General features: G+C 44.2%; 1 protein-coding gene across 3 annotated transcripts in view; it reads right to left on the bottom strand.

Annotated features, from left to right (window-relative positions):
- Nucleotides 1–898: 898 nt before the first annotated feature.
- Nucleotides 899–15,856, bottom strand: part of PRKRIP1 (PRKR interacting protein 1) — a 99,598-nt gene continuing 84,640 nt past the window's right edge. For all 3 annotated transcript variants that reach the window (XM_078679662.1, XM_078679665.1, XM_078679663.1), the window contains exons 7-8: nucleotides 11,484–11,551; nucleotides 899–1,513 (exon numbers count right to left, since the gene is read on the bottom strand). In XM_078679662.1, the coding sequence (XP_078535788.1) occupies nucleotides 1,407–1,513; nucleotides 11,484–11,551 (175 nt within the window). In that variant the 3' untranslated portion in view covers nucleotides 899–1,406. The remainder of the gene's footprint in view (nucleotides 1,514–11,483; nucleotides 11,552–15,856) is intronic.

The raw sequence follows: 15,856 nt of genomic DNA, 5'->3' as shown, positions 1-15,856 counted from the left end.
CAAGGATCTGAGATCAGTTTGGGGGGCAACATTACAGTGTCTATGCATGTTGTGCTAAACTTACAAAAACAAACAACAATTATTGAAACGTGACTATGTAGTCCAAGGTGTGTGTTCGAGAGAGGATAGGTGGGCCAGAACGGACTACGGAGGATACATCAGGCAGAAGGGCGTTCACAGTCGTAGTGTTCTCGAATTTATTATCATCCCTACAGTTCTTTGTGCTTTCACCAATGCCTACGGTCTATTTCCTTCTCAGTTATGAATATCTGGGAGCATTCTGGTGGGCACTAAATACGGATGCATCCTACTATGGGCGCATCCTTAAGACACTGGACATCCATGAACATTTGAACACAATAGACTCGTGCACTCCTTGGCACTATGGTTGACAACAATTTTTAGAAATGATAAAAGTTACCATCACAAGTGCTAGAGATTACTTCTAACCCACAACTTCAGAACTCTTTGGGGCACTACATATATTTAAAATCGTACACTGCAGCAAGCCCCTTGCACTCACAGGCACTGCAGTTTGCAATTCTTCTGCGTTACCGTTTACTACATGCCAGGTAAGAGACGGCTTCACTCAGAGGTACTATGGGGTACTAAAGACCTCAGTACTACCGAGTTTACAAATGTTGTATTGGCCTATGTAGACCATTACATTGTAGATTGGGGGGGGGCATCTATGAAATTACCAATAACACACATATCAACAACAATGCACAGAATACATATGTTGTCACACAAAAGCGCAGGGCTGAAGACAGTGTCCTTAATAATATTCGGTGACATGGCCATCACAGATCGATCTGTGTTTATGTGGCCTCTGCTGTCATCACCTGAAGCACAACAAGAGCACACAGCATTCATAACAAAGCACAGCGAAAACATATTTAAAAATGTCATTTTTTTATGTTATCGACAACAATTGTAATAGTTTTTTTGATGAAACATGTTTTGAAAGCAAAATGTATACTGTTGCTGCACAGCTTCATGTCATAACTGAAGTTTGGTGGATTCGTAAGTCCATAGAAAATGGACGGCAAACACTAGATCCGATTTTACGAATGCAATTTTGTACACAAAAGGAAAACTATCTTTTCTATTAACACAATAAAAGATTTCTGACCAAGAATTCTGCCGTATGGCGGACCACCTTCAAAGCCCAGGGAATTGACCTAGCTAGTATACCTGTGCGGGGTCAGAATCACACCCTAATTAAAAGGACCAAAAATACCAGTTGGTTGCTTGTCCTAAAAAGTAGGTCCAGTCACCTGCCCAAACATTATGCAAGATGGAAGTTCGATGCAACTCTAATCCAAAATGTTTGTTATTCTGATCTCTTTCGTGATCACCTCATCGTCTTGGAAAACTGACCAATATGGGCCACCAGCAGTTCATCACCTTCCCCCAATAACAAAGCTGGGCTGATCCGCGGCCTCCTTTTCTGCTTCAGAGCCGGGTTTCTCTTCCTCACTGTGCTGTTCTTCTTGGGAGTCACTCGAATCTGAAACAAATCAGGATATTTGTGTTATGAAGCGCTAAATACATAGAAAGATAGCTCTTATATATATTTGAAACCTCCTCTGAAATTACAGCTTCAGAGAGGGTTTAGCTTGCAGGCAGAGAACAGTAGACGAAAGCCCAGTGGGGATGGGTTTGAATTCTATTAGGGTGTGTATAGATTTACTTGGTGATTATTGCCCAAAATCCCAAACTGTACTTAATGCTGATAATAAGGGAGAGCAATGCCTTACCGTAACCCTACATGAAGTTACTATTATTTTTTTCAGGACACGTGCAGATTGGATCTCTAAATGTCACAAAATATATATTTAAATTAAACAAGCTTGCGTTGTGGTAAGCATTGTGTTCATGTAAAGGGACATAATGAAGAGCGTAAATAGCTCGATTAGATTCACTAGGTAAAGCTATCTAGTTTTGTAATACACACAATTGCTACTTTTATGGCATCACATTGGGGTTGCTTTGTCCACGAGCCGCTAATGGACGGGACACCCAGACAAGAGGTTGGAGAGTTGTGCAATCTGTCAGAAGAATTGGACGTGGTGTGCGAGGGCCAGAGATATACCCAAATATGTTGCACGGGCCCAGCTAGTGAGTAACATAAAGGGAAGTGAAATAAGTACATAAAGCATGTTTTTTATGAGAGGCAGAAAGGAAGGTCAGAGAACAGTGTGGGTAGGGTTGTCTTACACTGAAAATGTGGCTGCGACTTGTGTATACAGCTAAGCGTGTCAGTATCACAGAAGGGTTTTGATGAACTCCAACACTATTGATACTAGAATTCACTCCGTGTGGTCATGTTGTATGCTGTATATTAACCAGGCACACAATATCAACCAATTCTCTTTCCTAATATCTCAGATATTTTTTATGTGTAGCTGGTTGGCACATTCCGTGTCACAACCAGTTCAACTGACAAATCATTAATTACTATAGGAGGTCTTTTTGAATAGAATAAGGGTGTTCATTTGTCATGCTCAGACTCATTTCACAGCAGAATCTCTAATATCTAATCTGGCTGCCAGCCTAAAACATTCTTTTAAACAACCAGGATGAAAAAGTTGTTGTGCTAATATCTTTTGATAAATGGCGGTTCCTATGTACTGATCCAATTTATGAACTAATCAAAGGTGGAGCTTTCGAAAAATAATGATGTGGACAAGTAGAAGTTCCTGATATCTTCATGGAACTCCTCAGTCAAGTTGGTCCAGATAATGTAAATGCCAACTACATAATGGCATTTTGGTAGAGGTGTATATTAGTGTTGGTTAAATAAGTGGCATTCCTATATGGCCATAAAGCCTCTGCATACCGAGACCCTGTGTAAGTACAGATACCCAATCCCATGATGCGCTGAATGTGTTTGTCCATGAAGGTAAAGATATGTACACACGAAGTAATTAGAGGAGTTTTTTGACAGCATTATTTAAAATTGACCAAGTGTTCGCTTGTAACAAGCACGTTGGCATATCCTATTTCTCTAAGGTGTTCAAAGGATTTTTTTCTAAACAGAGAAATTTGAAAGTGTCCAATCAAAAGACACTGATGATTCGCTCTTCCTCAGTATGTCATTCATCCCTTCCTCTATTTACAATAACATATAGTCTGCTTTAATCTTACACTGCATACCTTTTGTGTAACTGAGTACAGTTATATTTGTGTGCCCTTTCTTCCCACCAACTATCATCTCTTTCTTACTTTTAACCAGCTTCGCTCGCCCTTCAATTTCCTAGATGGCATATTTTGTGACTTGTTAAAGGTGAGAATATGGAAGTCAAACCCCAGTGTGCTCGCCCTGCCAACATTTATTTTCAAAACAGGAGGGACACCAAGCATGTATGAAACATTACATGTGGAGTGAGCAGCTGGCTGGGAAGCAACGGTGAGCTGCAACATTTATCAGGCAGCACAGTGGTTGAGATGGCAGTTAATGAATCTGAAAAAGTATCACTTTCCTCCAGAAAACAAATTAAGTAGCCTGCGATAATGAATGAAGCTAAACAAAAAAAAAAAATGTTTTCTATTAAGAGAAGAGGAAGCCTAAAAACGCTCATCTGTGTTCATAGTTTTTTGTTTCACAGAGCTGGAAACTGTGCAGTCTGACACTGCTGTGCAACATAGCACAGATTACTGAAGGGGCAACGTTAGTAGTCCTAGATGATACATGCCTACTCACTAATCACAGGTTTTTTCTTTTCTGGGGAGTATTTAAAAAACAAAAATACAGTGTGGCGGCTCTTATTATTAGTTTGTGCACTGCCGCACGCCTGGTGGCGGGACTGGAGACGGTCCTATAGTTGTTGATTCAAACATCATATAGAGCATGCCGCTTTCCCTGCATAAATATTTGCCACAAATCATCTTGAAAAACACACAAAAGGAAATCGATGTCTATTTTGATTAATGGCTGAGACCACATGATGAGTTTCTGATGGGGCGATAACTTCTATTAGCAAAGTTCACCCAAAAACCCTGGATGCTGAAAACCACCAAAATCTCCAGGTGGTACTTTGGGAGAGAAAGCGGAATGACCAGTGGAATGGGGTGAGGTATACATTCTTAGCGAGGTCACTCATAAGGATGCTAACAAAGGACACATCCCTACCAAAACCTTATGTAGTAGTCTTTTGCTGGGTTGTGTCCTTACAGATAATCATGAGAGAGTATGTTGTATGCTTTCAAAAAGATCACTAGGTAAGCTGAAGGCACCTTATTTTTTCCCACGCTAGGCACTTGGGACCCGACCGAATGTGATAAAGTCCCTAAAGGCAACATGTAGGCTACCTTGTCGAAATTACAGTATTTATCCATCAAATGGAAAAATAACAAGCATTTGCAATGCAATATGTCTCGCATTAGGAAAGTTTGAGCTATTGGTATTGTAAATGTATTAAGTGTTGGTTTTGAAACTAGCAACATTAATAGCTTTGTCATTTACAATGCCAATAGTTATAACTTTCGCAAATGTGACACCTATAGCATTTGTAATGCAATATGTGTTGTATTTACGTGACTTAGATGTATTGATATGACAAATAACATTGACTTAATTTTTTTTAATAATTAATACTTAAATAAAGGTTGTTGTAATTTATAATGGCAATAGCTTAAACTTTTGTAAATAACTTTTGTGAAGATTATGTTCAGTGTATTTTATTGTGATGAAAATCCAAGAACAGAAGTGAAATATTAACATCTTTTTGTAAAATTTGTATTAAAGCTTGAAACATTGATAGAACATATTTGAACCAGTTGTTGTTGAATGGTTGCACAGATTGATGCTGTGGTGGTGCTGAGTGATGATGTAGTGGCGACGAGTGATGCTGTGGCGTTCAATGATGTTGTGGTAGCACATAGTGATGTTGTGGTGCCCCTGAGTGATACTGTGGTGATGCAATAGATAGATAGAGTAAGTGCGATAGATAGATAGAGTGAGGGCGATAGATAGAATGAGAGCAATAGATAGAGTGAGGGCGATAGATAGAGTAATTATATGGCGTGTAATTATGTGGTAGGAAGTGGTATTTGGAGTGTTTGTTGCGTTGAGCGCAGTGTAAATATGTAGCATATAATTATGTGGCACTGAGTGGTATTGTGTGGAGTGTGTGTTGCATTTAGTAGAGTGTAATTATGTGGCACTGAGTGGTATTTGGAGTGTATGTTGCATTGAGTGCAGTGTAATTATATGGTGTGTAACTATGTGGGACTGAGTGGTATTTGTAGTGTATGTTGCGTTGAGCGCAGTGTAATTAGGTAGCATATAATTATGTGGCACTGAGTGGTACTGTCTGGAGTGTTTGTTGTATTCAGTAGAGTGTAATTATGTGGCGTGTAATTATGTGGCACGTAATTATGTGGCACAGTGGTATTGTTTGGAGCGTATGTTGCATTGAGTGCAGTGTAATTATGTGGCGTGTAATTATGTGGCACTGAGTGGTATTTGGAGTGTATTTTGCATGTGGTGTGCACGCCTTTTAGACACCCCTGCCAATCCTGTTCTGGGCACAACTTCTGTATGCCCTCAAAAAGGATTACAATTCGGGTGCCATTTTGCTCTCGTTACTAACAACACGTCAATCTTATAAAAACAAGTAGTGTGCCCCAACAGATACTGAGGCTGCACTGCAGTCAGGCAGCCAGTGCAGTGCCATTATGCCACAGTGAGTCAATAGTTCTGGACTGCGTACAGGGGGAAGTCAGTCATGCAGCTGGCCGGCCCGTACATCGAGCTCCACAGAGCAGTAAGTGTCGCTGTGAAGTGTGTGTGCAGCTCCAGCCTCACAGTCTCTCAACTGAGGCTTGGCTTGCTCTGTGCTCTAGTCAGTCCCAATTTAATTTACTTTCGTTGGGTGTGCACTGCAGCCAGCAGCCCTGCTCCTTTGACTCTGAAATACAAGGTGAGCAGGCGCCCATTGTAGTGCAGAATAAAGGAAGAAAGATTAGTAAAAGAGAAAACAGAAGTCTCTGAGAAGGGAACAGAAATATTTGAAGATCATGTGTTCCCAAGTACCTTCAACATACAATTGTTGGACTCGATGCCAAACGGATATCCTGGCATTTATTAGTTACATGGCACTTGGCTGGCTGGCATTGCTGTCACGCAGTTTCACTTCACTTCTGATTGAGGGTGCAGGCAAGCCCTGTCCCGACTGACAGCCCGATCCCCCGTTCAGGGTTGGCCTCTGCTGGGCGAAGCCAAATTGTGCTCCCTCCCCCTAGTCGTCTTTAATTGCCAATGTCATTAAAACGTGGAAGGGGCAGGAGAAAGGTGCTCTATAAAGAAAACGCAGACAGGAGCGCCAGCAGCCTTAAAGCATGTTCGCATACACTTTTCTATAGACTTAAGTCGTAGGAAGACTGATGTAGACAGCTCAAGCGCCCCTTTGCAGGTCAGCGCCCTGGGCGTGATCCAAACTTGCACATGCTACAGGCCCGCCCTGGCCCCATTGACCTTTTGCAAACTTAGCTTCACACGTAGGGAGAACACTTCCCACACCTCTGTTCGTATTTCGATAAAAGAAACAGCTGAAAGGGCCATCCGGGCTCAGAATGGCAGACGGAAGTTGCCGTGTTCTTGGCATATATGGCCGGGCCATAAGTCCCAGGAGGAAATGCAATAAACGAGTGAATAAAATCAGAAGCTAGATGACTCGTTTATGATAGGAAAATCAGATGTGCTCCGAGACGAAGTGATCATCTCCATTTCTGTTCTTGAAGCTGGAGCCATGGTACCTAGATGTCCCCAAATGTGTCTTTGCTTACTCCACTGCTGTTGGTTCTCAGATTGCCCCAGTCAGATCAGCTATAACATAATATATACATTGCATACAGTTTAAGAACTATTCAAAATAAAATAAATAAACAATGCTATAAAATTGTCACAAAAATGACCCTGGCCCCTACATCAATGAGATAGCCATGGTATTTCTGGAGAAAGGTATGCAGGATTTCCTCGCTGATCCAATCACACCCGAGTATGTTATCGAGGCGATTGACGCATTGAGGGGCTCCTCGGCTTGACGGCTTCTCGGCCGACTTCTATAAGGAGTTCAAAGACGAGCTGGTGCCCCGCCTGATGGAGGTGTACGCAGAGGCACTAGAGACTGGAGTCTTGCCTCCCACACTCCGAGAGGCGGTGATTGTGCTGCTTCCCAAGCCTGGTCGTGACCCATCCCTCTGTGGCTCTTACAGGCCCCTATCGCTGCTCAACCTCGATTACAAGATCTTGGCCAAGGTCCTCGCAATCCGTTTATCGCTTCTGGTGGAACAGATTATTTCTCCTGCCCAGTCCGGATTCGTCACCCACCGCTCCACCTCCTTTAATCTCAGGACTCTTTTTTCTGTCCTACACAGAATAGACCCGGACTCCCCAGCGGCGGCGGTATTTCTGGACGCCGAGAAGGCGTTTGACTCTCTGGAGTGGCCTTTCTTTCTGTCCGTCATGCGACGGATGGGCATGCCCGCAATGTTCGTCGCCACTGTAGAACTTCTCTACTCCGCCCCTAGGGCGCGGCTGCGCCTTAATGGCACCATCTCTGATAGCTTTCCACTCTCGAGGGGCACCCGACAGGGATGCCCTCTCTCCCCTCTGTTGTATATCCTTGCCATGGACCCATTGGTTCGTCACTTTCAAGAGCGTCATCTGCATCGGGGCCTCCAGTTTCGCACTGGCCCGCTCCTCATCTCTCTATATGCGGACGATACCATTCTCTATGTCCGGTCCCCTGAGACCAATCTGGAACCCCTCCTTCTCGAGATAGCCCGGTTTGGGGAATACTCGGGCCTTCGAATTAACTGGCGCAAGTCCGATATTTTCCCTCTCACGCCCGCCACAGTACACTGGGACTGTCCATTCCCACTCGAATGGAACACAGACTCAGTGAAATATCTCGGTATACACATACACCTGGATACAGTCTCCATGGTCCGCCTGAACTACGGTCGGGCATTGGACTTTCTGGAAGATAACCTCACCCACTTGCTTCGTCTTCCTCTTTCAATGGCCGGACGCATCGCCATCATAAAAATGGTAGTGCTTCCCCGTTTCCTGTACTTGTTCAACAATATGCCGATTCCACTCACTAAGGTTTTCTTCACCCAGCTGCGCTCGTTGTTGCTGCGATTGGTGTGGGGGGACAAGAATCCACGAGTTTCCTGGCGAACCCTGACACTGCCCTATGAACGGGGCGGTTTTGGTGTGCCAGATTTTTACCTTTACTACCTCGTCGCTCAGTGCGCCTACGCGCACCCCTGGTTCCACCCTGACGCTCGGATACCTCACCTGAGACCTGAGGCAGACTTAGCGTGGCCTGTTGCCCTCAGGGTGCTACTGCCTAGGGGCCTGCCCCGCGACCCTCAGGATATCCAGACTGCCTCCACTACTTCCTGGGCTTGGATGCAGCTGCGTCGATTGCTCCAGAGGGACATGTTGTATTCGCCGGCTCTCCCACTGCCAAACCCCCACTGGCTCCCTATCACTTCTGAAGGGGTGGTCTGCAGCACCCTATCCAAATACCAGCTTAATACAATAGGGGATTTGTTCCCGGGAGGGCACGTCTTTTCGGTTTCGGAAGACCACCGATTTACCGATCGGACGTTCATGGACTCATTCGTTCTTACCCGGTTGCGGTCCATGCTCAGAACACAGTTCCCCTCTTTCCCGCTTCCTCCTGACGAGGTGGAGGCCCTGACTTTTTTTCATACAGTCCCCCGATGGTGCGCATGCTGTTTCTAGGTTGTACAGACTATGTGTGGCGGCACTTCCTGCCTCGGATGCGCGAGTTCGAGCAGCATGGGAGGCTGATCTGGGTGGCGCTATCTCTGATGACCAATGGTCCGCTTGCTGCCAAGCCACCAGGGACGTCTCCGTCAACAGCAGACACAAATTAATACACTTCAAGTTCTTGCGGCGGCTGTACTTCACACCGGCCTTGGCTCACAGGCTTGACCCGTCGAGACCACATTGCTGTCCCAAATGCGGAGCCCCGCATGCCGACTTTGCCCACCTTACCTGGACGTGTCTCAAACTACAAGACTATTGGCTGCAGGTACACCATATATTGGGTGACATTCTAAACTGCGTCCTGCATCCCATACCTGAGATTGCGCTGTTGGGATATGTTGCTGAATTTCCCCGCACCACGAGGAAACTTGCTGCCATTGGCTTTCTGCTTGCAAAAAGGGAAATTGCTATACTCTGGGGTTCTAGACGCCTTCCCACCTCAAAGGCATGGCTCCGCAGCCTGGCCCAGTGTAATATTAATAATGTGGAATACTCCGCGCAGCTCCCAACGGCCTCGCGCCCTGTCGACATCTGGGGCCCATACAGGCAGTACATCAGCAAGTTAACGCAGGCCGCGCAGTCTCAGGCTGCGAGCTCTATTGTGCCAGAAGGGGTGGGATAGATGCTATTCACCCGACTAGGGTGCATTGTCTGCTGAGTCGGGATTGTCTTGTTGTTCTTCCGCGCTGCGCCCGGGGTGTGGGAGGGTGCTGCTGTTACCACTGTTGAGGATGCCTGGCGGAGGGCCGTGTGGTCCCCTGTCTCTTTGCTCGCTGGTCCCCGAGTGCCGAACCTGTTCTGCTAGCATTCACTTCTATGTTACACCGGTGTCCCGTGGTCACCCATTCAGCCGCTATTACCACCTTGTCATGATTGATGTGTTGCTTGTCGCTCTATCGCTCTTGTTGGCATTTTTCTTTTTGATGTGTTTTTGCATTATGTTTATCTCTTTGCATCATCCTTGTATACGTGCATATCACTGACAGAACTGGAAAACGGAAAATGGAGTTTATAGAATGTGTAACACCGTTCATCGTATTGTTGGTCACGCCTAGCGACTGTTTATTTTTATATCATTGCTGATGACATCGCTGATTTTATCCACACGCTATGTGACTGTATGTTTATGTGTACCAATCTGATGCGAATAAAGAGATTTAAAAAAAAAAAAATTGTCACAAAAAAGACTGCCCCAGGCGGCCTTTTTGAATCAATGTTGATTTTCACTTTTCCCCGGATGTTAAGAGAGCGCCGAGACCTGGATGGAGAATCCCAGATTCAGAGACCCGCACGCGGCCTCCATAACTACCCACGGCCCTGCAGGAGAGGCCTCGAGCACCTGTGCGCAGCCCACAGGAAGAGGCCTGCCTCTGGGACGCAACCCAGAATTGCAAACATGTCACCCACGGAGCCGAGCACTCCCGACATGTCCTCGCGAAGGAGACCCATTACTCCAGATGTGTACCCAGAATGGTACACAAGACTGGAGACGAGCCTTGCGCCCCGCGATACTCCACGCACTAGATGCATTACACTTGCGCACCCCACACTTGTATAATACCAGCTGTTCTTTTATGTGCTTTGAAGGGTCGAAATGTGTAGCACTGCCCCATTTATTTTTAAAAATCACCGCTGCGGCCCGGGGGCAAAAGCAGGAAGTCAGGCATCCTTGCCCGTGACATGGGCGGGGCCTGGGATGCGTCCGGAAGAGGCTGGTGGGCTCGTTCCCGCGGGGCTCCCATGAGGAAAGGAGAGCCCTGCGGTAGCGGTGAAAGTCTTCAGAAGTCCGAGAGGGGTGTGTGTTTCTGCAGGGCTCACGTATGCTGAGGGAGCCCTGTAGAGCATCGCATTGGAACCCCGAGCAGGCCGTCAAGAACAGTCTCTGCACAACAGCCCGGTGAGTGGGGGGGGCTTGGTCTTGGAGGCGCGTGTACGGTGTGCGCGTTGACGGGCAGTGGAGCATACAGCAGAAGGGAGAGAGAAAGTAAAAGTTACTCCACGAGGCTTGCAAGGGAGACAGGAGATGGGCACAGCGCGTGAGTGTACGTGGTGAATGCACGCGTTCACCGATCCGATCTGCAGCCTGCACGTGCCCATCTCCTGTCCCCCTTGCAAGCCCTTGAAAGCAGAGTCGATGACTATAGGTCTCGCATTGCGACAGCGCTTCGCATTGCGTCGCAGGTGCGAGACCTAAAAACCTGGTCAACCGGAACTACTGGATTGTTTTCACAACTTTCCATCCACTCTTGGCACCTCTAAAATATCAATTTGGAAAAATATCTTTGCAAAAATATTTAACAGTGAGATTAGGATAACGATTCAGGCAGTTCCTGGCTACCTTCCTTTAAACTGGTACAGTGGCATAACCCAGCAAATCTGACGGAGTGACTCTAAATACACGCATCATCAAACTGAGCATTTGAATAGCTATTTTGTTGGGTTCCTGGGCTCCATCTGACCTTAAGGTTTGCAAAAGCTCCTAATTTCCACTAATGTTGCTACCCAGTTGTACAAATTGGCTTAGACAAATGTAGTATGGAAGCATGAATACCAAATATCGATACGAGAAAGTTATGTTTCTAATAACAAATAAACCGCTTCCAGGTGCATATCAAAGCTATATATGCAGAAACCTAATATTAGGAAATAAAAAGGTCACTCCACCTACCTTCATTGTCCTTCTGGCTTTCCGGTTTCATTTTCTTAGCCATTTTTAACTTTTCTTTTAACTTTTGGCTATGAAGAATAGAACAGATATACATTAACGTGGACAACAGATTCAAAATCCAAATATTCGTGATATTTAGAAAAGATTACTATTCTTAAGCAAGAGCATCAAACATGAGTCTGATAGAACAGTAATGTGTGTTTACAGTCTGCTTATGGCAGCACCACAGCGCTAAACAGCATTTATTTTACATCCCACCTTTTAAAAATTGCACAATTTTACATATTTTCATTAAGACAGAATTCATTCATGTTTATTCAAGTGATAAAACCGGGTGTATAAACCAGTATTCAAGGTGGAAGGCAATCAATTCGGTCACTGAGCAACATCTCCTCGTAGTCCTCTTAACAGCACTGATATTTAGAACAGATAAATCCTGTAGTCTGTAGGTAGCTATATTGACGGGAAACGATGTTAACTTCAAAGAGGTTTGTCACAAAAAGACTGACTTAGACGCAATACTGTGGCTACGAAATTCTTTGTTATTTGGCCTGACACTGCAAATGAGAATTGGCTTTATTTTGGAACAGTTTTCTTTCAGGTCAAGAAAGGGAATAAAAGTGATCAATGACCCGGATCAGGTGCTTGGAAATCAATGAGATAGCTACGGTGTAGCAACACTATCCATTTACAGCTAGACAAGGAGGCCGCCATATCGCGTTGCCCTTCTACTAAATGTTAGCAGCCAAGAAGTGCACATATTCGTTCAAAGAAAATAGAAACAAAAAGATGTAGCAAACATTCTCCCATCACCAAGTGCTTATTGTCCAACATTCAATCAGCAAGAATCACAGTCCATAGAAGGCGGCCAGCGCCATACTCCGTCTCGCCTACCGGTCGCTAATCTTAGTTAATTTGGCCAAAAATAGTTTTGAATCCAATTACTTTTTATTTTATATGTGTGTTTTAGTTCATCATCTGCTGCAGAGTGGCTTTAATACTGAACTACTCTGTGGGCTTTTCTGCCACGTGGGCAGGCTTATCCACTATGGACAAGCACAGAGTATGTCCAGTATGAGGGTTGGGCGTTTGTAACTAAGGAAACTCTGCGTCAGAGACGCAACAACACCGGAGCAGGACTGAGCTATCACAGCACACAGCTTCAAGCCCCTAGTCCTTGGCGGGCTGACCTTGTCGGACAGCACAGGACCAAAGAGGGTGCATATTCTTCCGGAACATAGTCTTTCTTTAATTGTGGCTAAATGTTTGCAGACAGTAAGATTTATCAGTGAATTACGCCCTCAATGCTGACATATCGAAAATTGCAGGTGACTATTTCAGAAATGGCCAGGACCAACTCAGCCTTTTTTCTAACAGGACAATACACTGAGCACCAATATTGTGGATTACAGTGATAGTGGTTATCTTTACACGACTAAGAAGATTAATTATCTCTGGTATAAAGTGCTGCATCAAAATATTTGTATTATTGTATTTTTCTTCTACCGCAAATTGTAATTAGTGTCATTAACTTGCATAAGTATTTGTGGACAGCAGGTGCTTCTCTGAAAATTTAAAGACACACTCCTAACAGAGAGGAAGACTTTGGTTAGCTGAACTCTTCCTCTTTGAGGCATCAAGTTAATTCAAAGTATGGTTGTCTCATCTAGAGGTTTGATTAGAAATGAATATATGATGATACAACGAATTCCGTTGCAACGCATGCCTTTACCACGCATGCGTTACAACGGAATTCGTTTAGCACGCATAAACCTTTCACCGACTATTTGCGTGGTGACGTCATACGTCGTGAAGAAAAAACGGCATTTTTTTACCGATTTCTCTTAATCGACTCTGATGCCGACGTGACTTAAGGTGAGTTGTTTTATTTGGGGGGGGGGAGACCCCCCCAAGCCCCCCCCTTTTTTTTAAAACTTTTACCACATATGCCTTTACTACAAACATCGTAGTAAAGGCATGCGTGGTAAAGGCAATAGTTGTAACCACGCATGCGTTGTACTGCATGCGTGGTTAAAGATTTCGGGGAAACGGCTTCGTTGTAAAAGCCGTTTCCCATTAGGAATAGGAGTGGAATTATTGCCGACATATCACCATTCAAAGTTAGCTGATCAGGAGCTTCGCATCCATTCAGGTAACAATACTGGTGATGTCACAGAGAACTGACCTTGTTTTCGTTTCAAAGAACACATGGCACCAAAAAATACATTCTGCAACCATAAAGAGCTAGAGCCAATACACAGTTGAATCCGAAAAACACCAGAAAGCACCAGTACACTTTCATATGATATGGGGATTAGTTTAATAACCAGTCAGGGCAAGTTGCAGCATTTTTCCAAAATGATGTTTTGGATAAGGTGGTTTAATTGGTCAAGCTATCCAATGAAAGACAGACAGACACACACGTTTCTAGAGACCTTAGGAAGGCAGGGGTCGCTTTCTTAACTAGCTGTATACTTAACTAGAGCCAAAATGGGCATTTTATCCTGTCACAAAAGCAGTGTCTAGATGAACAGAAATGTTTCTGAACACAGTGCTTACATTACCAAAGAAGCAAAACTCTCTTGTTTACTCCCCTGGAAAATAGTGGCTGGCCAGCTCACTTTCTTTTTATGTTAAGAGTAACTTAGAATACTTGAAGCTTGCTGGCTTTCAGTTATAGCCACGATAGTTCCAATTCATCTACTTATTGAATGGAAAATGCTGTGATTTTTCAGTCCACCACTTTACGAAGATAACGCTGCTGGTAACTGCCCTAAAATCAGGCCTATTCCAGGGATGATACATTTAGACGATATTCTTCTGATCTCTCAGATTATAAAATCCAACTGATAAGATGTTTGGCTCCTGAATTTTCACTGATCATTGTCTGGAAATAGCGTGAACCTAGCCAAAAGGCTTCTGGAGCCGAGTACAGGGTACAAGGCACGGGTTCTGTTGATGAGTGATCGGAGAGGGAGCTGGTTTCTGGGACTAGAAGTGTACCTTTCCTGCCTAGTTTTGTGGTGTTCTTTAAAGAGGTTTGTCTTCAACTCTTCCGAATATTGAGCAAGGCTGGAGCAGCTCTGATGGATATAGAGATGCTTTTCCAGATTCTGGAAACATAGACTGAAAAAGCCTGTTGCCTTGGTATTCCTTTTTTATACTGGTCTCTAGCCTGATAGTATGCTGGCTGCGGATGTGCCGAGAGCCACCTGAGATAGTCCACTTGTCAGCCATGTAGGCAGGCGTGTTGGTCACGATGGCTTTATAAATGGCTTAGTAGGTAGGTTTCTTGCCTCCTCAATTCAGATGATTTTGTGCAATCTCTTACATTATCTAAGTATTCAGAATCTGAATGTGCTTTATCTCATAAAAATGTTCTGTTACACAAACCATGTTTCCCTATCAGTGGTGGCAAGGGAGTAGTTTACTAGATGGGACATATATAAGCCACGAGCAGATAGTTAATTTTTGGCAGTGCACTGATGTTGTAATATAATCAGATGCCACCTGGACAGAGTACGGGAGCACAACCAAAGATTGCTCCAGCTACCTCCTGTAGGCACAATCGGGAATACAGACTATGTTCTCCCGGGATAGACACATTTTCCTTTGATCTTAGAATTTGCGAGGGTAGAAACACTGGCATTCAAAAGCTATATTCTGAACGAGCCCTAACAATATGACACTTTACACATCATTACTGCTCCTTGGGATTTTTGACCTTTAATGTGGTATTCTGATTTTGAAAACATGAAATATATATTAATAACAACAATAACTATAATATGTTGTTAATATCATTTTCATATTTTTTGAAAGATTCACGAGTTAAAGTATCTTCTAGGCCTGAATTATGTTGTGACTAATCAGAGTTCCAATTATTTCATGGATACCAGCGATTGTTCATTAATCAGGGGCATATTATGAAAGATCGTAAAGCCACTGCTCTTTGCAAGTAGGCCATGTGGAGGCATGTTGAACCTCAAATTAACGTAATACCCAGAAGTGCTTGATCTGGATGCCTTCACTCAGAATTGATCAGACGTCAAATTATGCCTTTCCCCAATTTTCATTGATTCGACGGACGAACTGGCAAACAAACCACACTGGTGTTTCCAGTGCCTGGTCTTTGACCATCTCAGTCAGGTAGCTTGCTCAGTTACAAATGTTCAAAGAAAATCCTTTTCTAATTACACTGTTCAGTCAGTTTTGAAAAACCCGCACAGCAATTTACATGTACTGCTTTTCTGGTCTCAAGCTTTTCGGCAACAATATATTGTCCAGTATGAGAATTTCAACACCAGATGTATCTGTGGATTCAGCAGTTTAGGATTCTTAAATAGTATGACATGTAAGAAAACCTCTGGACC

The sequence above is a fragment of the Lissotriton helveticus genome, chromosome 3_1, assembly GCF_964261635.1.
Source record: "Lissotriton helveticus chromosome 3_1, aLisHel1.1, whole genome shotgun sequence".
Lineage (NCBI taxonomy): Eukaryota > Metazoa > Chordata > Amphibia > Caudata > Salamandridae > Lissotriton > Lissotriton helveticus.
Note: the sequence above shows the minus strand (reverse complement) of the source record. Positions and strands in the feature narration are given on the sequence as shown.